The 25,978-nt window shown below is 35.9% G+C and overlaps 1 protein-coding gene across 2 annotated transcripts in view; it reads right to left on the minus strand.

Moving 5' to 3' along the window:
* The window catches only part of PRKG1 (protein kinase cGMP-dependent 1), a 1,377,278-nt gene that overhangs the window by 385,093 nt on the left and 966,207 nt on the right, over positions 1-25,978 (minus strand). For both annotated transcript variants that reach the window (XM_033215293.1, XM_033215282.1), the window contains exon 5: positions 2,238-2,301. In XM_033215293.1, the coding sequence (XP_033071184.1) occupies positions 2,238-2,301 (64 nt within the window). The remainder of the gene's footprint in view (positions 1-2,237; positions 2,302-25,978) is intronic.

Raw genomic sequence — 25,978 nt, forward strand, 5'->3', positions numbered from 1 at the left:
ATGCAAAATGCTCCTGATTTTCCTCCTACTTCCACAGACTTTCCTGGTCTCTCTTCATTCCTCATTCTCTTAAGGTAGAAATGTGAAGAATCAGTCAAGGCTTTATGCCTTCCTCTTCATTCATTCATTCATTCTCTTTTATCCCTATAGGTCTACCTTCCCTTTTCTGATACAGACCACTGTTCACATGTATCCAATTTTCAATATTTTGTTTGTCAGGACTCCCAGCAAAATGTATTTTTGTGCTCATATATTTTAATATATGTAAATGATGTTTCAATAACTATCTCTTTTATTTGGTTTTAAGCTTTTCTCTCAGCATGATGTTTTTAAGATCTATTCATGGTTTTATAATAATTGTTGGCTGCTCCCTCCTTCAGGGTTCTGCCTTGTGTTCATCTGCATTTGGTCCCACAGAATCATATTCAGATAGCCAACAGTTCCCTCCACACAAACAATGCTACAACAAACCATCTACCTACCAGAGATCTCTAAGCTTCTGATTGTACCCTAGTCTCTCTCCCTGAGCTTCTTATCTCTCCACCTCAGTGTACTGTTCTTCCAGTCTTCTTCATGTCACTTCATAACAACTCCATCCTTCTAATTATTTACAACAGAAACCTCAGGGTTTCCCCTTGATTCCTCTCTTTCTCTCATTTCACTAGTGTACTGCAATGGTAAAGCTTTTCAGTTTTACCTTCAACATATAGTCACAATCAACTGGGTGTGGTGACTCACACCTGTAATCCCAGCACTTTGGGAGGCCGAGGCAGGCAGATCACGAGGTCAGGAGTTTGAGACCAGCCTGGCCAACATAGTGAAACCCTGTCTTACTAAAAATACAAAAAATTAGCTGGGCATGGTGGCGGGCACCTGTAATCCCAGCTACTCAGGAGGCCGAGTCAGGAGAATGGCTTGAACCCAGGAGGCGGAGGTTGCAGTGAGCTGAGATCGCGTCATTGCACTCCAGCCTGGGTGACAGAGCAAGACACTGTCTCAAAATATATATATATATATATATATATATATATATATATATATATGTATATATATTTATATTTATATATGTATATATTTATATATTTATATATTTATATATATTTTTATATATAGTCACAGTCTGAGGATTTTTCAATCTCCTTTTCCCACAGTGAACAAAGTCACCACTATTGCTCCCTGGATTATTGTAGCAGCCTCTTTATTTTTTTTTCAACATAGCAGCCACAACAATTTTGTTAAAAACCTAAGTCAAATAATTTCACTGCTCTGCTTAGAGCCATCCAAAGACTTTTATCTCACTCTAAGTAAAAATTAAATTAATTGCAATGTCCTAAGTGGCCCTCCATTACTTGGCTGCACCTACAGCCCTCTAGACACACCTTTTTCTGACCCCATCTTCCAATTCTGTCACCATGACCTCTCCTATACACTATTCCTGTATGACATTTTCTCCTGCTAATCTCTCTATTGTCAATTCACTCCAAAAGACTTAGACTTGAACCTTTAGAGAAAAAGTCTGAACTTTCATACACCACCAATGTACCTCTATTTCCTCAGCAAACCGGAAAACACAATTTTTTAATCTTTTCAACCTGAAACAAAACTTACATGCCCAACACCTTTAGGACAACAACTTTAGACTATATTCTGTATAAAGCTCATCAATTTAAATGGAAAAACTTACTCCTGCTGCTGCTGTTATAAATCCCAGTCTACAAAAGGATAACCTAATGTGCATTGTTTCTCCTCTTTCTCAAAACCATAGCTTTATGGGTTCAGAGAAAAACAACTAAAAGTGACATTCCACTTTCAGGCATAAAATTATGTGTATCAAATATACTTACATGGTAATAAAATAAGTGCCCAACTACTAATCCCAGTTGTAAATTTGCTAATCTGAAGCTTCAGAGTGGCGATAACTACAATTTTACTTCACACTAGTTAAAATAAGAGAAATATGCCAGTTCCTATTCTTGTAAGTCAAAGTAACATGGTATTTACCACAACAAAAAGTTTGTCTCCCTCTATAATTAGGTTGATTTGCACATCCCTGCATATAAATGTCAGACATGCTAAGCTACTTTCTATATGAAGCCAAATATATAGCTCATCCCAGAGCTTAAAACATTTTTTAAAGGTCTCTGCAGTTTGTGATTCCTCATCACACAGCTGTGAAAGAAACCAGCCAAGCAGGCTGGATCCCATCTCAAAAAGTTCAAAGGCTAAAAAAAAATTACCTCTTCAAGGACATCAGCGAGCTTGCTGAGGATCTCTTCAGGAAGGCTCTGGAATGTGGGAACACTGAAAAACAAAACAGAATAGTGCTGAACACATGAAGTGCAACTTACTTTTATAAGTAATAAAAATGACCATGAATCTAAATTAAAATACAAAACTATTTTATGACAAAGAATCTGCCAAAAAAAAAACTGCATTAGCCACACAACCTGAAAAAAAAGTAAAAAGTTGCAGATGAAGATCAAAGCAATCATTTAAGCATGATTTGATGTCTAACAGGGAAAAGGCATGGAGTATGAAAAAAAAACTTGGAGTTTGGATAGACTGAGTCCAAATCACTGTTATATTTACCTGCATGACCATGGATATGTAAATCAAAAATAAAATTCTAAGCCCCCCAGTCAACTGATGGATGCCCCTCTTGGCCAAGGGCATTCCAAAGTAAACCTGAAAAACTACTTCAGTCCATGATGGGAAGGAAGGGATTGGACATGCCTCATTATACCCTCTTCCCTTTGGAATTCAGTCACAAAACTACCAGATTAACATTAAAATAGAAATAGAAATCTTAAGACTCATTGTAAGTCTTAAAATATAAATCTTAAGACTGACAAAACAGATTCTTTGTAGAAATAAGATACCAAATTCCAACCTGACTCTAGTATAGAATCACATGACAGATAGCATACCCTGAAAGAAATGGAAGTATTTTACCCCAAAATATATTCCTTTGACATATTTTGAAAAATATTTCTCTCCTGTAGAACTATCTCTTGTGGGGAAAATCTACATTCTATACAGAATCCCCTTTGCTTTCCAGGTCTTTTCCCTAATCTTCGAGAGAATTAATTAAGAGTCTGGCATCTTTTTATGTCTGATAAGAGTTCTGAAACCTGCTACCTGGAGGCTTCATCTGCATAATAAGAACCTTCATCTCCACAACCCCTTATCTTAATCCAGAAACTCCTTTTATTGATTCTGGGTCGTCAGATAATAACTTAATTCTTACAATCAATTGTCAATCAGAAAATCTTCTAATCTACCTATGACCTAGAAGCTCCCACTTTTGAGTTTCCCACCTTTCTAGGCCAAACCAATGTATACCTTATATGTACTGATGGATGTCTGCCTGTAACTTCTGTCCCCCTAAAATGTATAAAATCAAGCTGTAAACCAACCACCCTGGGCATATGTTCTCAGGACTTCGTGGGGCTGTATCATGGGTCATGGTCCTCACATTTGGCTCAGAATAGATCTCTACAAATAGTTTTCAGAGTTTGACTCTTTTTGTTGATAGGTGCCTCAACTTATAATGAGGAGAAAGCCACTCTCTCCTCTGTTAGTCTGCTGTCACCAGGTTCCTTTAAGCTCTATTTCCCTTTCCAGGTTTCCCTCCATACACACACTTTTCTCCAGGCCAACTCCTAACCATTATTCAAGACACAGGTTGATTGATGATGCATTCAGATATGCAAGCATTCACTTAACAACTTTGGAAAGCTTCCCACTCTCCTCAACCCCTCTCCAGCTAGGTCAAGTTCTCCTATCATGATCTCTTTAATCTCATACTACAACTGTAATTAGATAATTAAGTGGATATTTGTTATTGCATGTCTTCTCTGCTAGAATTAAAAATCCACAAAAATAAGAACTATATCTGTCTTTTTCAAGCCCCTGTATTTTCAGCGATTTGTAAATAACAAACAACATATTTTGAATGTAGTTACGAAAACATGAATTTGTGAATGCTTCATAAGACAGTGATTAGACCTGAAAAGGTCTACCCATGAAATATATTAGTTTAGTTTGCTCCAATACATCAAAATACAATGTTAGTTCCATTCTTTTCACCGTGTTCTCTTATATCTCCCCATTAAACAGTAAATAAAAATACCAAATGATGTCAAATGTACAAACCAATACAACTTATTTTATGCAAAATTATAATAACTTTAAATTTAGAAAACAAAAGCTTATCAACATATAATTCCTGAAACTTCACTGGAAAATCTAACTGGGATATGGAACTATAGTCTTAATTAATCAGAGCTTAATGTCTGACTGGAGAAAAGGTTATAACTGAGTGCATATATATTTGTATGCCTGACATTTGACTTATAGCACAATTTTGGCTTGATTACAATGATACAATAAAAAAATAATAATATGCTCTTTTGGTAAAAGCATGAAAGTTTTGTTGTTAATTTATCACCTTGATTTCCATTACTTAGGGTAAAGCTCATTGATGAAATCCCAAGGTTTTATGCAGAGGTGTAACAATTCACCCAGAACCATCTGTTGTACCAGATTTACTGCTACGGTCTGAGCCATGTGGGGTTTAATTTCCAGAAGGCAGCCTATTTCAGCAGCTGGATGGACCATATCACAGAGAGACAGAAGGAGATAGACGAAGCTATTTTCATGAGTTATGTAGGTTGAAAAATTTAGTCCTGCCTTGTTCTTTTAATGAGCTGCATTTCAGTTTCTTGTGAGATGAATAATTAGAGTGTTTCTATCCCATTAGGTATTTGTTGAAAATACAAACTAGAACTGAGTTTTTCTCATTTTATTATAATTGGCTTCCTTCTTTAGACCAGCCTATTCCTATTATACTATGCCTCTTATTTTACTTTAGGCTCTGGCTATCCCTAGCCATACTACAGTATTTTCATTTCCATGAGAGTTCTTATCCAAGAGAAGAAATTTACTTGACTATATAATGCATTAAGTGAAAACAAAAGCATCAGGTTTTAGGAGGGCATTTTAAACATATAATTTTTCACAATTTTAATGCCTTTTTTAAATGCCTCAAAACATTGAGCAGCATTTATTGCTAATAAAAATTAAGGATGATTTTTAAGAAGAAACACTCTAAAATATTACCAGTAACAACTGAAGCACTTCTGGACTTCACAAAAAGAAAACTATTTAACAGGAAAAATAAGTGCCTTCATTTTCATAAATTACTGTGAACACACTTTTCTAGCCATCTTTACACATCTAAGATTTATATTCTGCAAACACTTGATAAATTCTGTCACATAATTGATTTGCTTTCTAAGAATGACTGGTCTACTAGTAGCTTACACACTAGGAACAAAACAATTGAGAATGTTTATAGTTTGAATTTCTACCCATGAAATATATTAGTTCAGTTTGCTCCAATACATCAAAATACATCAATTTAGACTCCACAAATTATATATAAGATTATTCAAAATAAAGTTATCTATACTTTAGAAAACTGAAGGCAGAATAATTACAAGGACAAACTTCCAGATAAAATGTTTAAACATTAGAGAAGAATATTTTCAGTTATATAAAAAAAAAATTGTAACAATTTACATGCTAATTATCAGTAATTCTTACAGATGCATTACCTATTGTTTTGGTTCCCTAAGGACTTGCAATAGGCCCGACGTTACAGAATGCACTAGAATGTAATATAATAGAGATGAATTAATGTGCAGTGCTTTTCCATTGGTTTTTCTAATTGAATGTAGCAAGGACTTAGAATTTGTAATGACAATAATAGAAGATGAGATTTGAGTAGTTTCTCTTTGCCAGGCAGTGAGCTAAGGGTTTTATAGATAATATAAATTTCATTTTTACAACAACCTTATCAAATAGCCATTCTTATTGTCATCTATTTTATAGATAAGACAACTGATACCTTGAAAGTCTGCCTCAGGTCATTCCACTCAGCACTGGTGAAGAAAGGATGAAACATCCCCTCTAACTGATGGTGGAGCTGATTGCTTACTCACTGAGCTACATACTTTTCAATGAATGTACTAAAAAAATGCCTTTCAAAACAACACTGTATTCTTTTAGATAGTGATATGGAAATAAATAAATAATATTAGTAACATTTGATTTAGTGACTTCATTTATTTCCAAACATTTTATTATAAAGAATGTCAAATCAATTGAAAGTCTGGAATAATAAAGATCACCTCTATCCCCAACATACAGAATGACAACTGTTAACAGTTATCATTTTTTATTTATCTACTCTCAATCCATGTATTCTTCTATGTGTGTGCATAGATTAATGGATATATGGATATTTTTGGATGACACATTTGAGAGTAAGTTGCCAATATGAAACAATTTGAATACTTCAGCATACATATCAAAAAAAAAGTTCTCCTAAGGAAATAAACTTAATCCCATGATCACACCTAACAAAATTAACTATAAGTCTATAATATCATCTAGTATTTATCTCACATTCAAATATTACCTATCATCCAAAAGTGTCTTTATCAATATTTTGTTGGTGTTTTCAAACCAAGTCCAGTCAAAATCTGAACACTGCTTTTGGCTGTCATTCCTCTCTTTCATCTCTCATTTTATGACAACCCTCCCACCTTTGCCCATATGACACTGACATTTTGAAGAGATTAGGACAGTTGTATTAGTAGATGTTTCATTTTCTTAATTCATCTTAGTAATTTTATTTATGGTTTCCTATTGCATGAAAATAATAACTAAGAGGGGGAAAACCTAAGTACAAATAATTTTATTAAAGCATGTCAATAAAAACAAAAACTGGGAGCACATATAGACTAACATAATTAAATGCAGCAAGAGTTCTCAAAATGTGGTCTGGGAACCCAGGGATTTCCTGTGACCCTTTTATATGGGTCTTCAAATGTCAAAACTATTTCCATAAATTGGAGTTTGCTTTTTTCACTTATTCTTTCACATGCACACAGTAGAATTCTCCAGAGATCACCTGACATAGAATGATATTATCACTTTGATGACAAATAGAATGCATGCTTGTTTGTTCTTGGGTTCCCTAAAATTTTTAAGGTAGTAGATTTATGATAGGTGTACTGTTTACATAACTTAGTATGCTATTAGTACTTCTACTGTGTTCTTACTAGTCATTACACCTGTTATAATCTCTGTAACCTTATTATCATCATCTACTAGATCATTCTTTTGAAATCCTTAATGTTTCTGTGTGCCTGAGTAGAAAAACAAGTAAATACATTTGGATTCCTTATTTTTCAATAACAGTTTTACATATTTTTAAAACATTTATACATCTGAAATTTTATCTTGTAATTTTAGAATTGTATAGTACTTATTAAGAAGTTAATAAAAGAAAGTTTAAGGCTAAGTGTGGTGGCTCACGCTTGTAATTCCAGCACTTTGGGAGGCTGAGGCAGGCAGATCACTCGCAGCCAGGAGTTCGAGACCAGCCTAAACAACATGGAGAAACCCCATTTCTACTAAAACTACAAAGTTAGCCAGGCATGATGGCACAGGACTTTAATCCCAGCTATTTGGGAAGCTGAGGCAGGAGAATTGCTTGAACCCGGGAGGCAGAAGTTGCAGTGAGCCAAGATCATGCCATTGCACTCTCCAGTCTGGGTAACAAGAGCAAAACTCCATCTCAAAAAATAAATAAATAAATAAATAAATAAAAATAAAAGTTTATATAATATTTTTCTTAATTTAAGAATAGATTATCTGCTTTGAAAGGGTGATTAGTAGACTTATATTCTCAAGTCCCAGCAGTCAATCTTTAAGTCCAAAGACACTTGGAAAATATAAAAATGCATCAAAATATCAAAAGTACTCCATAAGCATGTGTAATTATTATGTATCAATGAAATTTTTTAAATGTCACACCAGAGAGTTCCTGACTCATGGAAGATAGAGAATCCAAAGAAACTTGGAAACACGGTAAATAAGAAATACAAATAAGATGAAAGCCATCTTTCTCTCATTGTATAGATAATAATTTCCCTTATTATGCTATACAAAAACATTTTTGGAAAGATTATCATTCCAGTTAAGTTATGACACCACTTTGAGACAAATCATTCAGATTTTAAAGAAAAAGAAATTGAGTTTTAAAAATGTAGACATGATGCATTTTCTAAAAGAAAAGTGTTTTGTATAGCTTTTTAACTTAAAACTGAAAATCAGTCAAGTATCTTATGGGTTACCATATTGCATTCAGTAGAGAAGATCACACAATAATTAAGAGATGAATGAAACCCTGTATAGACTTTGCTGAATGCATGCTGGATGCAAAGTCAGTAAAAGAAATTACTGCACTGCGTCTTTCAAACGGTATGGTACCTTGCTGGAATTAAAGGCTTACCTACAAAACAAAGACTGAGTTAAGATCTTGTCTGCACAATTATACTTTTGCTTTACAAATGAATGAAGCTACAGACATGGCTGGATTAGCTGTTTTGCTTGTATTCTTCTAGTACCAGAACAAACTAATCATCAAAGAAATTATCATTTACATGAATATGTGGCAAGAAACACAAGTGGTAACTGTGCTATTCAGTGTTGAATAACTTTTTAAAAGATGGAATTGAATAACTTTTTGACTCTCAAAGCTTATCCTGGAATGACTGTGTTGACATTTGCATTGATGGTGCAAAAGTGATGGTGGCTCTCAGTATAAATAAAAGCAGTCACACCAAACTATACTAGTTGTTATTTTCTTATTCACCACACACTCACCATAGAAAAGATAAATAACATGCCAGTTTTACTTTAAAGTATGAAATTCTTTCTGAAATAGTAAAAGGTATCTTAAATTTAAATCTTTAAACTTTGCATGCATGTTTTTGATATTGTGTGTGTGACAAAATATTGAAGTATGATAGTTATCTCAAGGAAAATCATTTGAATGGTTGTTGGAGTTAGAAGCTGAGTTAGCCATTTTTTTCATGGAACATCATTTTTTTACTAGAAAATGATTTTTAAAAATTATGGGTATTGGGCCGGGCGCGGTGGGTCAAGCCTGTAATCCCAGCACTTTGGGAGGCCGAGGCGGGCGGATCACAAAGTCAGGAGATCGAGACCATCCTGGCTAACACAGTGAAACCCCGTCTCTACTAAAAAGTACAAAAAACTAGCCGGGCGAGGTGGCGGGCGCCTGTAGTCCCAGCTACTCGGGAGTCTGAGGCAGGAGAATGGCGTGAACCCGAGAGGCGGAGCTTGCAGTGAGCTGAGATCCGGCCACTGCACTCCAGCTTGGGCGACAGAGCGAGACTCCGTCTCAAAAAAAAAAAAAAAATTATGGGTATTGGCGGACTATTTTTCAGAATGAACAAAGTTAAGACCATCACTTAAAGGCCAATAACAGACAGTGGTTTTTGCCTGTGATAAAATTCAAACTTTCAGCTGAAAATTAAAACTTCAGACAACTTTTATCTGCCACTGTGAGCATAAAAGCTTTCTAATACTTGAAGAGTTTTCCTGATAACATCAGTAGTTAAGAATATGACATTAAGAAATATGATTTTTTTATATTGGAAATTTTGCATAACTCAGTGAGCCAATCATTTCCAAATGACCAAAGCATCAAAGCATAATGTTATAAAAATCACACATGGGTAAATGATTGATTCAAATTATAAGGTGGATCAGTGGATTTTAATGTTATAATAGAGTATGAAAAGTTTACTGCTATAGTTTCAGATTCCATATTGCAACTAACCTTTAAGAAACTGACACTTGTTGGATGTTAATGAAGTATGAAATCACAAAAAAGAATGCCCACATTATCTTGAATGGCTATTAGCGTAAGCCTCCATTTTGCTACTACGTATATCTGTGAGGTTTTATTTTCTCATATATTTCAACCTGAACCACATAAATTCAACAGATTGAATGCAGAAGAAGATTTGTGTGTTAGTCTGTTTGGCATTGCCATAATAGAATACCTAAGGTTGGGTAATTTACAAAGAAAAGAAGTTTCTTTGGGCTAATGATTCTACAGGCTGTAAAAGCATGGCATCAGCATCTGCTTGGCTTTCAGGGAAGGCCTCAGGAAACTTAAAATATGGTGGAAGACAATAAAGGATCAGGCACGTAGCATGGTGAGAGAGAGAGTAAAAGAGTTGTCAGGCTCTTTTAAACAACCAGTTTTCATGAGAATGAATAGAGTGAGAACTCACTCATCACCAAGGGCATGGCACTAACCCACTAATGAGGGATCCAACCCCATGATCCAATACCTCCCACTGAGTTCCTCCTCCAACACTAGGGATTGCATTTCAATATGAGATTTGAAGGGGGCCACACATCCAAACCATATCAATATGAGAATCCAGTCTTTTGTCAAGTTAGATAGTTAGATATTGAGAAATCTGTGTATATATATATAATATATATATTATATAAATTTTTTTGACACAGTCTCACTCTGTCGCCCAATCTGGAGTGCAGTGGTGGGATCTGGGCTCAGTGCAACCTCCTCCTTCCAGGTTCAAGAGATTCTCGGGCCTCAGCCTCCTAAGTAGCTGGGACTACAGGCATGAGCCCGACCAATTTTTTGTATTTTTAGTAGAGATGGGGATTTCACCATGTTAGTCAGGCTGGTCTTGAACTCCTGACTTCAAGTGATTCACCCTCCTTGGTCTCCCAAAGTGCTGACATGTATAACTGTAAACCTAAAGTCCTTTCTATTTTTTTTTTTTTTGATTTGGGAAAATATGGTTATTTTAATTAAAAATAGACTTTATGTTACAACATAATATGTTTATTATTGAGGTTTCCAAATGAATTAGTGAATAAATATTTTTTAAATATTTTCATTTTTAATTCCAAATACAGTAAATACTAACAGATATAATCAACCTAAGTTGAAGAATCACTGACATGGTGATCAAAATTGATGTATTAATGAAAAATATGTAAAACATGGAATACCTACAAGATAATATTAAGAGAAGACATTAAAAGTTATGTATACAATGAAATGATTACACTTTACAGACACTTCCTATAATTGTGAACAGAGCTTTGCAGGCAAAAATCAAAAGGTTAACAGATATTGTGTTAGGTGGAATGACTATTAGTCTTATATTTTTTCTCTCTCGCTTTCTTATAATTTCAAAGTTTCTATTTTGTAAATATATTCTTATAATATCAAAAACATAAAGTGCACAATTATGGTTATAAGTAGATAAAATGTATCTGAATGGGCCCATTTAAAGAAAAAATATTATTTCTTTTTTAGAGACAGATTGCTCTGTCATCAATGCTGCTGTGTAGTGGTATAATCATAACTCACTGCAGACCACAGCTTTAACCTCCTGGGCTCCAGCAATTCACCTGCCCCAGCCTCCTGAGTAGCTAGGACTACAGATGTGCACCACCAGTTTTTTGAAGAGGCAGAGTCTCGCCATATTGTCCAGGCTGGTCTCAAACACCTGGCCTCAAGTGATCCTCCTTCCTTTGCCTCCCAAAGTGTTGGAGTTATAGGCATGAGTCACTATGCCTGGCCAAATTTTTTTTAATATTGGAAAAAATTGTTGTGTAATTAGCTAATTTGTTTCTTCATCAAAACTTATTGAGTAACTCATGAGCCAGAAATTGTTTTAGGCATTTAGGATTCATCGGTGCACCAAAGAAAAGATTTCTGCCTATTCATCAAGGAAATAGAAAATAAAGAATACATATGATAAATAATGTATATTATACATATTTTAAATATACATCTATATCATAGAGTTACATTAGATAAGGGCTACAGAATTTTTTATTATTTAAAATAGAACAGGGTAGCAGTTATTACAATGGAAGGAGGGGCAAGTTGAAAGATTAAACAGGCTGACCAGGATGTTCTCACTTTAACGGTAAGATCTGAGCAGAAACTTGAGAAAGGTGAGGGAGATAGATAACTGGATTCTGGGGAAGAGCATCCAGGCAGAGTGAACAGAGTGAGCCAAGGATTTTTAAGTGCCTGGTAGATTCCAGGAGTAGCAAAGAGGTCAGGGTGCCTAGACTTCAGTGAACTGGGGAAAGGAGGAAGATGAGTAGACACCAAGAGGTAAGGGTGGGGGCAGGTCACAAAGGGGCTTATAGATCATTGTAAGAACTTAGCTCTAATCTGGGTGAAATGTAGAGCCATTGCAGGATTTTGAGCCTAGGAGTGAAATATCTTACTTACACATGAAAAAAATTCCTTCTTCCAGCTTTAGGGAGAATAAACTGTAAAGTCGTAAAAGGGGACCCTGGTAGACCAGATAAGAGTCTACTGCATGACAGAGGATGGAGGGCTGGACAGCGTGGAAGCAAAGGAGGAGATAAGGAGCAACTGGGCTCTGCCACATTTTGAAAGTAGAAGCAACATGATTTCCTAGTAGACTGAATGTAGAATGAAAGAGAAGATTTTGGGCTGAGATGATGGGGTTTTCTAAACATATAATCATGTCATCTGCAAACAGAGACAATTTGACTTCCTCTCTTCCTATATGAATACCCTTTATTTCTTTCTCTTGCCTGACTGTCCTAGCCAGAACTTCTAATACTACGTTGAATAGGAATGGTGGGAGAGGGCATCCTTGTCTTATGCCAGTTTTCAAAGGGAATGCTTCCAACTTTTGCCCATTCAGTATGATAGTGGCTGCGGGTTTGTCATAAATATCTCTTATTATTTCAAGATATATTAAATCAACACCTAGTTTATTGAGAGTTTTCGGCATGAAGTGGTGTCAAATTTTATCAAAGGTCTTTTCTGCATCTATTGAGATAATTATGTGGTTTTTGTCATTGGTTCTTTTTTTATTATTATTATTACACTTTATGTTCTAGGGTACATGTGCACAACATGCAGGTTTGTTACTTATGTATACACGTGTCAAGTTGATGTGCTGCACCCATTAACTCATCATTTACATTAGGTATATCTCCTAATGCTATCATTCCCCCCTCCCCCTACCCCACAACAGGCCCGGTGTGTGATGTTCCCCTTCCTGTGTCCAAGTGTTCTCACCAGGATACAAAATCAATGTGCAAAAATCAGAAACATTCCTACACACCAATAAAAGATAAACAGAGAGCCAAATCATGAGTGAACTCCCATTCACAAGTGCTACAAAGATAATAAAATACCTGGGAATACAACTTACAAAGGATGTGAAGGACCTCTTCAAGGAGAACTACAAACCACTGCTCAAGGAAATAAGAGAGGACACAAACAGAGTGGAAAAACAGCCCATGCTCATGGATAGGAAGAATCAATATCATGAAAATGGCTATACTGCCCAAAGTAATGTATAGATTCAATGCTATCCCCATCAAGCTACCATTGACTTTCTTCACAGAAGTAGAAAAAATTACTTTAAATTTTATATGGAACCAAAAAAGAGCTTGTATAGCCAAGACAATGATAAGCAAAAAGAACAAAGCTGGAGGCATCATGCTACCTGACTTCAAACTATATTACAAGGCTACAGTAACCACAACAGCATAGTACTGGTACCAAAACAGATATAAAGACCAATGGAACAGAATGGAGGCCTCAGAAATAAGAGCACACATATACAACCATCTGATCTTTGACAAACCTGACAAAAACAATCAACGGGGGAAAAGATTCCTATTTAATAAATGGTGTTGGGAAGACTGGCTAGCCACATGGAGAAAACTGAACCCCTTCCTTACATCTTATACAAAAATTAACTAAAGATGGATTAAAGACTTAAACATAAGACCTAAAACCATAAAAAGCCTAGAAGAAAACCTAGGCAATACCATTCAGGATATAGGCATGGGCAAAGTCTTCATAACTAAAACACCAAAAGCAATGGTAACAAAAGCCAAAATTGACAAATGAGATCTAATTAAACTAAAGAGTTTCTGCACAGCAAAAGAAACTGTCATTAGAGTGAACAGGCAACCTACACAATGGGAGACAATTTTTGCAATCTTTCTATCTGACAAAGAGCAAATATCCAGAATCTACAAAGAACTTAAACAAATTTACAAGGAAGAAACAACCCCATCAAAAAGTGGGCAAAGGATATGAACAGACACTTCTCAAAAGAAGACATTTATGCAGCCAACAAACATATGAAAAAAAAAAAAAACTCATCATCACTGGTAATTAGAGAAATGCAAATCAAAACCACAATGAGATACCATTTCATGCCATTTAGAATGGCAATCATTAAAAAGTCAGGAAATAACAGATGCTGAAAAGGATGTGGAGAAATAGGAATGCTTTTACACTGTTGGGGGGAGTGTAACTTAGTTCAACCATGGTGGAAGACAGTGTGGAGATTCCTCAAGGATCTAGAACCAGAAATAGCATTTGACCCAGCAATCTTATTACTGGGTGTATACCTAAAGGATTATAAATCATTCTACTATAAAGACACATGCACACATATGTTTATTGCAGCACTGTTCACAATAGAAAAGACCTGGAACCAACCCAAATGCCCATCAGTGATAGACTGGATAAAGAAAATATGGCACATACACACCACAGAATACTATGCAGCCATAAAAAGGGATGAGTTCGCGTCCTTTACAGAGACATGGATGAAGCTGGAAACCATCATTCTCAGCAAACTAACACAAGAACAGAAAACCAAACACCGCATGTTCTCACTCATAAGTAGGAGTTGAACAAGGAGAATACATGGACACAGGGAGGGGAACATCACACACTGGGGCCTGTCAGGGGGTGGGAGGCTAGGGGAGGGATAGCATTAGAAGAAATACCTAATGTAGATGATGGGTTGATGGGTGCAGCAAACTACCATGGCATGTGTATACCTATGTAACAAACCTGCAGGTTCTGCACATGTATCCCAGAACTTAAAGTACAACAATAATAATAATAAAGAAATACAGCTGAAAAAAAAAAAAAAAGAAAGAAAGAGAAGAGAAGAGACAAGGATGGCTCTCTGTGGTTGGAAGGAATCAATAAAAATTTAATGTTTAAATATTCAACAAGCAAGTTATTTTCTAACTTAGTAGTAAAGGGTTTGATATTTTCAAAAGATTATAGTTTTAAAATATAACCAAAGAATATCAGATGTAGCCCCATATTTATAAGCCAAAACATCTGAACAAACAAAAATCTGCAAATAGTTCAACAATGTCCTCTACCTAGGAAGAAGCATACGGAGTTATATTAATTATCTCTGGGAAGCATATGGAGAAGAGTAGCCTTCTGATTCTCTTACAAGAAATCATCCCTGCATCAAACTTAGTGCCGCCGACATTGACAAGTATTGTTTATTTCTGTGCCAGTGACTTCCTTACAGAATAAAAGAATAAAAGCAGAAATCTATGACTTTCTAAAAAAATCAATCTGTATTGATGAGGGATTAAAGGTCCTCAACCTTATAGCTACCTAATTATTCCCCTTAGCAACCTTATCAGACATTTTTCTGCACCAAATAAACTTTTATCCCTTAATTGGATGTTTTGGTATTTATCCTGGTTCAGTCTGTTATGCAATTGTCTTACTACTGGTCCTTCTCTTAGTTTCTTGTCCCACATCTGACTTCAATCTACTTCACACATCACTGCCAGATTTAGCAGTGTTTAGCCCTTATCACGCAATGGCCGCAACCTATTAATAGCTGTCTATTATCTTGCCAGATTAGGAGAATTCAAATTTTTTTCACATAAAAATACTTTAAATAAGGAAAACCACTCTAGAGATACAAGATACACTGTATTTTTATTATATATGTGATAAAAATTTAAACTCCTTATACTGGAGAATTGTACACTGGGTAAACATATGAGTTTTAGAATCAAAAGAAATCAGGTTAAGTTAGGCTCTGCTACTAATTATTAACTATGCTTTTGGACAGTTATGTAACCTCTCTGCATCTCAGATTATTATTATTTTTTTTTAAGAGACAGGGTCTTGCTCTGTCACCTAAGCTTAGCCTCCTGAGTAGCTAGGACTACAGGCACATTGCACACACTTGGCTCATTTTTATTTTATTTTTTTGTAGAGACTCGGTCTCATCATGTAACTCAGGCTTGTCTTGAACACCTGGCCTCAAGTGATCCTTCTGCCTCAACCTCCCAAAGTATTGGGATTACAGGCATGAGCCACTATGCCAGGCCTCAGATTTTTTACCTTAAAAATAAGATGATATCACTTTCTCCATAGAGTTGTGGTGAACACAATAAAAATAGTAGGTATAACATATTAAGAAGGTACCTGGCACATAATAAATGCTTAATAAAGTTCAGCCGCTACCACAATTATGATACAGTATATGCAAAATGTTCCAAATGCTGTTATTATTTAAGACCTTCAGTAATCAAAACAAATCTCTAGAACATCAGATATGAACCTCAGTCTAGACTCAAGAATGTTGGAAATATCCTTTTCTTCATTTTTAAAATCAAATCATACGCGTTTGGAGTATCAACCTTTCTTTTTCAGGAAGATATTAAATCACACTCATTGTTTAGCTCTTCCTCAAGGTCATACCTGAATCTAGGAAGCATGTTATGTCCAAAAGGTGAGGAGCAAAATTGTTAACTTCCCTGCTATCAATGTCACAAGGGGCCCTTGGAGTCCAATGACTCTCTGCTTTTGTGTGCACAAAGGAGAAAGGGAATCTTGGTCAGGTCAACCTCTCTAGGTAATTGCATGCAGAGAAACCCACTCTTGGGGAAATGTCTCCAAGGTCTTCCTCTTTCTCCATTTGACTCAAGACACTCTTAGTACTTTCTTCCAATGAATCTAGGCTTTAAAAATACATAAGAAGCACGTTATCTTCTAGACGCTTCTAGTACTGACCAAAAACTCTGAGACCAATAGACGGAAAGAGCCTAACAACCCACTTGGGAAAGGAAAAAGAGAACAATATAGGGAAGATATTTTAACTATTTATATTTGAATAAACTGCCCTACAGATGCATTCCTAGCATTTTTAGAACCCTGGTTCCCAGTTCAACCAAGCTTTGTCTACCACAATCAGTGCACTCCAAACACACAGAAACCATGGCCTTTTTGCCAATGCTCAGACATGGGTTGGGAAAAATGACAGGGCAGGAAGAAAAAGTCTAGGAAACAGGCCCATGCAGATACTGGAAGTGAGCTCAGGAACATGTGGGCAAGAAACCCCAAGGTCCTGATTCTTGCTCTAGAAGGGGCTGGGCAACACACATTCTCTTGATTCCCCCCAAGGAAAGGGACACACCCAGAAGAAACTGAAAAGTTCAAGGACAGGGTTCTAAAGAGGAACATTTTGTCATCTTCACTATTCATCCAGTTCTGTCCTGCTCTTGCTAAGAACAACAGCTAAACTCTGCCCTTCTCTACCTAAGTCTTAAGCTTTATGCCTTTTCTCATGGAAACTCAATTCTTCAACACCTCTTCATTCATTCAATAAGTCTCAGTCCAGATGATTAATTTAATGGGGCAGCAAATATAACCATTTTTAAATGATTTAGAAAAGAAATCTATGAACTTCCTCTATTATCCCTGTAATTCTCATTTAGACAAGAGTTCTATTCTTATCAATTAGGCATCTTCCTTATCATCGTAACTATAGCAGCATATGTAACAGATAGGCAACACTTTAGCTCACTGAAACTCAGTGTTCTCATCACTAACATACAAGTAACAAGTTGGGCCAAGCAATACTAGATAGCTGCCATAAAATAACATAAGCAAATACATTTAAAATTAAATCAATATACAAATATCAGTTATGAAAGCAACAAAAATCCTAAAACTGTTGTCTTTAAAATGATCTTCTAAAACTATGCTATATCTAACGATGAACTTTCATATTTCATTTTAATGTAATTCAGTTCAGCAGATTCTTATAACAGATCCTTGGTCAAAATGTCCTGAGTCAGTTGTTTCCGAACCGTAAAGTCATTAGATACCCTGATTCAAGAGGTCATGGGGTAGGTTCCAAGAAATCACTCTATTTTGTTAATTGTTGTAGAATATACTTAACGCAAAATGTACCATCTTAACCATTTTTAAGTATACAGCTAAATAGCATTAAGAACATTCACATTGTTGTACAACCATCACCACTATCTGTCTCCAGAACTTTTTCAACCTTACCAGCTGAAATTGTGTACCTTTTGAAGAATAACTAGCCCCTGTCAACCACTAGTCTACTTTCTCTCTCTATGAATTTGACTATGGCAGATATCTCTTACAAGTAGAATCATACAATATTTGTCCCTTTGTGTCTGCTTATTTCATCCAGTATAATATCTTCAATGTTCATTTTTGTTGTTCATCTACTCAGATAATTTTAATGTGCAGTAAGGTTGACAGCCTTACCTGTCAATTATTTTCATTTGGTATATGATCAAATAATCACTAAAACCCACAAACTTATTCCAGCTTATTTTCTGAAGTGTAGCCAAGTTTTTCAGCCTGCATTCTGGTTTATCAACCTCTGGATTGCCATATGCTTGTAGAAACTTCTTCAAAACTCAGGAACAATCTTTTCTGGAAAATGGCCCCTGACAACTTTCTCTCTACATCTAAGTAGGCATCCCACTTGAATAGCACTTACACTTGTATTGTAACCATCTGTTGGTATATTTGTCTCCTCTCTAATACATAAATTCATTGAAAGCCCTACTTTTGTAGTAAATAGTAACAGCAAACTTAGAATCAGGGGAAAAAAAGGCTTTGAATCCCAGCACCCTCTCTTCCTAGCTATATAACTACAGGCAAGATACTGAAAGCCAAGAAGTTTCCTTAGTTGGAAAATTAAAACAATAAAACTTAGCTCATGGAGTTGTTGTTATTATTAATAAATATGAAATATTCAGCCAAGGGGCTGCTGTAGGGTAAGCACTCAATTAAAGGAACATGTCATTTAGCTTGTATACTGCTATACTTAATATAGAGCATGCCATGTAGGATGTACTTAAAACATTCAGATTGAAGGACTATATGTAATAAAGCCAAATGCAATGAAGCAACAGTGGTTCTGACGCCGGGTCACTATACAGGATTACACAGTTTGCAAATGTACAAAGGTACCTGTACGGGGCCTAAGTGGGGGCTGAAATTCAGCCCATTCATTCCCTGGATGCCACCCATTGTACCCTGACAGCAGCTGCATCAGCCCAAAGGAGGGAGCACTTCTTATATCTCAAAAAAGGTGCCGTATTTATGATTACCCTGGTCTGTGTAAAGGATCTTCTGCTTGTTATTTTTCAGGAACCACAGGAATATTTCCTTGAGGCTATTTACTGGAGAAGAATTCAGAAGAGAAACATTTATTGACAAGAGTTTTCTTACAAAAGGCTGTTACAGTAGCCTTTTTAAAAACTGACTGAAGGGCTATCTTTGAAATCAGCACTCAGGTTACTCTGGTGCTCCTGTCAGAATGATCATCAGGAAATGAGGCACTAATCACACACTTTATTAAATTGCCTCTGAAATGCTTAACAGCATCTAATGCAATGGTTTATTCAATAGATCACACTGCACCTGATCTTGGCTCTGTAAGTTGTACAATTGTATACGCCTGCATCAAAAATAAAATATCATATATTTTTATGGAATTAAATAAATTACATCTGATTGTTAAAAATGAAAAAGGAATGTATGAACTTTTAAATATTTAATGGCTGCACTAATGGTGATGTGCCTGTAAGGTTCATCCCCAATTTTCTCCCCAGTCTTCTGAAACTTGGAAGGTGATCCCCCACTCCTTGTTCTTCAGCAGTGTTTCTCCATGGGGCTCTATTGGCATTTGGGACAGCACACATCTTCAATGTGCAGGGCTGGCCTATGTACTGCAGAACGTTTATTATCTCTCATTTCTACCCATGAAATACCAATAGCATTCCTGATCCTTGTGACGAGGAAACACCCTTTGGGAGCGATACTGTCTCCCTTTATAATTTCATAATTTTCCCAGTTCAGCAAGTGCATTTGCTATTTGTTCTGCATGAAACTTCAAAATCCCTGGTGACTGAGTCTTGCTCAAACTCTCATCTCCCAATGGCTGGACACTTGTTGCCCAGGACACTCCTATGATGAGAAGCCAACTGCTTAAAGTGCTTCTGAAACCTTGCTGCCTACATACGGACAGATAAATGGGTCTAGGGTTCTTAATCCTTAGTTCATGACTGTTTTGAAAACCACAATATTCAAAATACTATTTCTGAAATACATTAATGGGTATTCCACACCAAGAGAAGGGCTCCATGAATACATTTTAAAATTTTGAGTTATAAAAATTTGAAAACTTATCTTTACTACAAGATTTATTAAAGTCTTTATTTGGTAAAGGAAATTTTAAAACACTAAGAAAGCTAACTGAAGAAGGAAAAGAGTATTCTTCAAATTTACTCAACCCAGGTAACTCCTTTATTTGGGAATATCTATTAAATTATTGAGGAATTCCATACTACACAGTTTGGAAACTTTGGTTTGGGCTGAGGTGACAAGATTTACCACAGCCTCTATTCTTAACATGAAATAGACTTTAGTGTGGCCTCCTTGTGAAATGCTCCATAATTTTAAGATAAAATTCAGCCATAATCTTCTTTGAGAAAACTTGCTTGATAATTTCTCTAATTTCTCCCCTTCCCTTTTCCCTACTCACTCTAGATTCTTCACAGACGCATCTACAAACACAAAGTCTGGCTATCTTGTGTCGGAGCTCCTGAGGTACTTGGGTCTTCCTTTGTCATAGCAATTCTTATATTGTGATAGACAGTCTTGCTTCATCTCTAGATCACCAAACTATGGTCCACTGGTCCACTGCCTATTTTTGTAAATCAAATTTTATGGAAATATAGTCAGGCTCGCTGGTTTAAGTATTACCTATGTCTGATTTTAGGGTACAGTGGCAGAAGTGACTAGTTGAGACAAAGACCATATGAAATGCAACCTTATAATATTTACTATTTGGTCTTTTAGGGGAAAATTTTTCAACTGTAGTCGTAGGCTCCTATTACCTTAAGGTCAGGTCTGGTGTCCAGTTCCTTCAACTTAATGCCTAGTAAATGATAGATACTCAAAGTTTGTTGAATGACAAAATTTTTCACCTTTTAGAATAAATCTAAGAATATATGACCTTGAAGTAAATGCTTTAATAAAATGTGAGAGATGGAATATTTAACTCAGGTCATACAGTCAGTTTTATTCAATGTTAAAATAGTTTTTTTTTTTCCTGTGTCAACTTGGAAATATAGGTTCAAACAATGTTAACTCTTAATAAATAAAAAGTCATGTATCAAAGTATGTGATCTAAAGATAGTACAGAATTCAAAGGTTACTCTGTAGAGAATATTTTATGTATTATTTATTCATTTGTAGAGACAAGGTCTCACCCTGTCACCCAGGCTTGTGTGCAATGGCATGATCATAGTTCACTGCAGCCTCAAAAGCCTGAACTCACATGATCTTCTTGCTTCAGCCTCCCAAGTAGCTGGGACTACAAGTACATGCCACCACACCTGGCTCATTTGTTATTAATTTTTTGTAGAGATGGGTTTCAGCATGTTGCCCAGGCTGATGTCAAACTCCTAGGCTCAAGGGGCCCTCCCTCTTCGGTCCCCCAAGATGTTGGGATTACAGGAATGAGACACCCCACCTAGCCCTAATATATGTGTGTGTGTGTATATATATATGTGTGTGTATATATATATAATTATAAATATTTTATATAAATACATAAATATATTATATAAATATATTTTTATATGTTCAGTGGCACAACCTCAGCTCACTGCAACCTATGCCTCCCAAGTTCAAGTGATTCTCCTGCCTCAGCCTCCCGAGGAGCTGGGATTACAGGTGCACGCCACCACACCCAGCTAATTTTGTATTTTTAGTAGAGAGGGGGTTTCATCATGTTGAGACATAAGGCTGGTCTCAAACTCCTGGCCTTATGTGATCTGCCCGCCTTGACCTCCCAAAGTGAGGGGATTACAGGCATGAGCCACCATGCCTTGCCATAATTCTTAATATGAATATTTCTTCTCCAATATCATTTTTAATCTACCAAATATGAAATTTCTAATTGTTTACCTTCTACAAAAAAATGATTTAATGCAATTCACACAATTATTTATATCTCTTTCATTATCATATGTACTAATTTTCAGGCAACTTTAATAACATAGTTTAGACCTAAACTGATGCATACTTCCCCAATTTAGTACATGGTTAACTGAATGAATATCCTGTAAGAGATTTTTACAGTCAAGTTACAGACTATATAATCACACAATTTATCCTAAGATATCTGTAAATGTTGATGGATTAGTGTCGGAGCTTTCAGATTCACAGTTTGATTTCTGGAGTCAAATGTTATAATCCAAAGGAATTATTTAGGTAGAAATTATAGGAATGAGGACAGATTAATATGAAAGTAAGAATGTGTGTCAAGTGGAGGGCTCAACAAATTTCTTTCTGTCAGTATGGGAAGTAATAAGCAGCATTAGCATATAAAGAAAATACATTTTATTGATTTAAGCCCCAGTCATGTTACTTTGTAACTATGTGACATTAAATAAGTTAATTAACCTCTCTGAGTCTATTTTCTTGTCAGGAAATAGAGGTAATCATATAATTGTATATGAACCAGTTCATTTTATTGTTCAATAATTTCTTTAGAATATTTCTTTAGAGTCTCTTATTATCTACCTTATACACGTGAAGAGACAGAAACTTTAAGATCTCATGAGTAACTTCACTGTTCTGTATCTAAGTGGCAAAACCTGGACTCAAACCCAGAGCTAGTGTTCCACGGGGAGTTCTCAACCAGTCCCTAGAGTTCATTTGCCAAAATCTTAGATTGCTTAATTAGCAACATTGCTCCCTGCATTGTTTATCTCTCCTGCTCTAGGGAGAGGCCACCATGGAGAAAGTTAGTGGCCCTTTCAAAAAGTGAAGCTGTGTCTATGATGAGCCTATAAAAGTCCCATTGGTTTGAGACATAAAGTCAAGAAGATGACAAAAGAGTTATGAAAGCACAGACAGCAGTCGAAGTAATGTTTTTAGTTGATGTGTCATAGTACAGTATGATAGGAAAGAAGTCCTTGTACTTTTTCATAAGTAGAGTTTGTATTTTACTTAGACTAAAATAACCTTGTTCTTAAGAGATGCCAATATGCTCTTTGATTTTTTTATAATCCAACTAAGCAGTGCTTTAGCAAAAAGCATGTCATTATTGGCCAACATTCCCCTGACCTCAGTTTTTAATTTTTATTTTTTAGCTTTATTGAGATATAATTGATGCACAAAAAATGCACACATTCAATGCATATCTTTTAAAGAGTTTGGCCATAAGCCTATACCCATAATACCATAATCACAACCAAGGTACTAAGCATATAGTCACTTTCAACAATTTATTTGTATACTTTTGTGTGTTTTTTGTTTGCTTTGCAGTAAGAAAATTTAACATGAGATATATCCTCTTATGTTTTAATAAACACAATCCTGTATTATTAACTATAGGTACCATGTTGTACAGAAAACCTCTAGAATTTATTTAACATGCATAACAGAAATTTTATACCATTGAAAAACAATTCCCTATTTGCTTCTCCCCACAACCTCTGGCTACCACATATCTCATAAGGGATTAATGTCCAATATAAATGAGAATCTCCTGCAACTCAATAGCAAAACAAAAACAAAGAAACAAGCTCATTAAAAATTGGGCAAAAGACTTGAATAAATATATAAATATTTCTCCAAAGAAGACATACAAAATGCCAGTAGGTATACAAAATAGTGCCAACATAACTTATTGGAAAAATGAAATCCAAACAACAAGGAAATTTCACTTCTTACCTGCTAAAATGTCCATATCAAAAAACAAACAAGTAAACAGAAACAAAAGATAAATGTTGGCAAGGTTGTGGAGGAATTAGAACTCTTATACACTGTTGATGGGAATATAGAGTGGTGTAGCCACTGTGGGAAACAGTACTGAATTTCCTCAAAAAATTTAAAATAGAACTACTGTGTGAAACAGCAATTCCACTTTTGGAAATATATTCAAAAGAATCAAAGTTCAGATCTCGAAAAGATATCTGCACCTTCATGTTCATTGCAGCATTATTGACTATAGCCAAGACATGGAAACAATCTAAATGTCCACTTACAAATGAAATAATTAAAAAAAGAAAAGTGGGCCAGGTGCTGTGGCTCACACCTGTAATTTCAGCACTTTGGTAGGCTGAGACAGGGAGATGACTTGAGGCCAGGAGTTCGAGGCCAGCCTGGGCAACATGGTGAAACCCTGTCTCTACTAAAAACACAAAAATTAACCGGGCATGGTGGTGCATGCCTGTAGTGCCAGCTACTCAGGAGGATGAGGCACGAGAATCGTTTGAGCCCAGGCGGCAGAGGTTGCAGTGAGCGGAGATGCACCACTGCACTCCAACCTGGGTGACTGAGTGAGACTCTGTCTCAAAAACTACTAACCTAATAATAATTGACATATATTTGGCTCTGTGTATCTGCAAGTCTCTCATGTGCAGATTCAACCAAATACAGATGGAAAATTCAGTACTGAGAGATGTGAGCTTGCAGACAAGGATGGCTAACTTTTTGTATAGGAGAGCACTGCAGGATCAACTGAGTGACTTGAGTGGATATGGATTTTGGTTCAGTGGAGGGTCCTAGAACCAATTACCCTCAGATACCCAAGGACAAATGTCATCATACAATAGAATGCTATTTCAGCCCTAAAAAAGAAATAAACACTGCCATTTGCTATAGCATGGTTAAACCTATGAGACATTATCATCTGTAAAATGAGCCAGATGCAGAAAGATAAATACTTCATGATTCCACTTATATGAGTCATCTAGTCACGCAAATAGAAGCAGACAAATATCCTCCAAGTTGCCTGTGATTTAAACCTTAGCTTGTATCTTCATTGACTGAAATGTTTATCCAACATTAGCGGGTTGAAATGAGACTCCAAGCTATATTACATGAAAAGTACTGGGAATTTGCTGGCCCTAAATATCTGGGTTGTTCTAATTCTAGGGAAAATAAAATGTGTATGCATAAATTCTAATAGTCCTTTTACTATATCCTTAAATGGCTTACATTAAGTGCAAATGATGATGTTTAAAAACAACCCAAAGGCTGAGGCAGGAGAATGGCGTAAATCCGGGAGGCGGAGCTTGCAGTGAGCTGAGATCCGGCCACTGTACTCCAGCCTGGGCGACAGCGAGACTCCGTCTCAAAAAATAAAAATAAAAAATAAAAAAAATTAAAAAAAAACAACCCAAAACTACAGCTTGTAATAGAAATTGTGGAAGATACATATAAATATCATATTGAAAATAAATTTTTGGTTCTGGTTCCCTTTGTAAGAAACTGTGGCTGTAAAATACGTATTAAGTATCGTTACTTGGCAGCCAGGCATGGTGGCCATGTCTTTAATCCCAGCCACTCTGGAAGCTGAAGCTGGAGGATCACTTGAACCCAGGAGTTCAAGGTTGCAGTGAGCTATGATTGTGTCATTGCAGTCCAGCCTGGGTGACAGAGTAAGACTTCATTTCTAAAAACATATTTTTTTAAAAAATAAAAGAAAAGAAACCTTATTTAGGTAACTATACTTGTGATGACACCACTTTTATGGTACCATGCAGTTTTGAGAACTCAGAAGAAAAAAAAGATGTATTTCATACTTTACAGCTTAGAAAGACTATGGGAATGGATAAATAATAGATAATTTATAGTATAATTATATCTCATGAAAGAGGTAATCATGTGCTTTGGGAGTGGTGGGGGAAAGGCCCAAGCAGATTCAAATTGGAAGGAGAAGTCAGGAAAGGAGTAGGAAATATCTAAGGCAAGGAAGAAAAAAGAGCAGATAATAGTTGGGGCATAAAGTAATAGGATATCGGCACCCCAGAACTGGGAACAGAGTATAATAAAGACATAGAGGTGTGAAACAGCATATTAAAGGTGGGAACTGCAAGTGATCTGATATGGCTGGAATGTAGGATTTCATAG

Source organism: Trachypithecus francoisi, unplaced genomic scaffold (assembly GCF_009764315.1).
Source record: "Trachypithecus francoisi isolate TF-2019V2 unplaced genomic scaffold, Tfra_2.0 Contig00586, whole genome shotgun sequence".
In the NCBI taxonomy this organism is placed as follows: Eukaryota; Metazoa; Chordata; class Mammalia; order Primates; family Cercopithecidae; genus Trachypithecus; species Trachypithecus francoisi.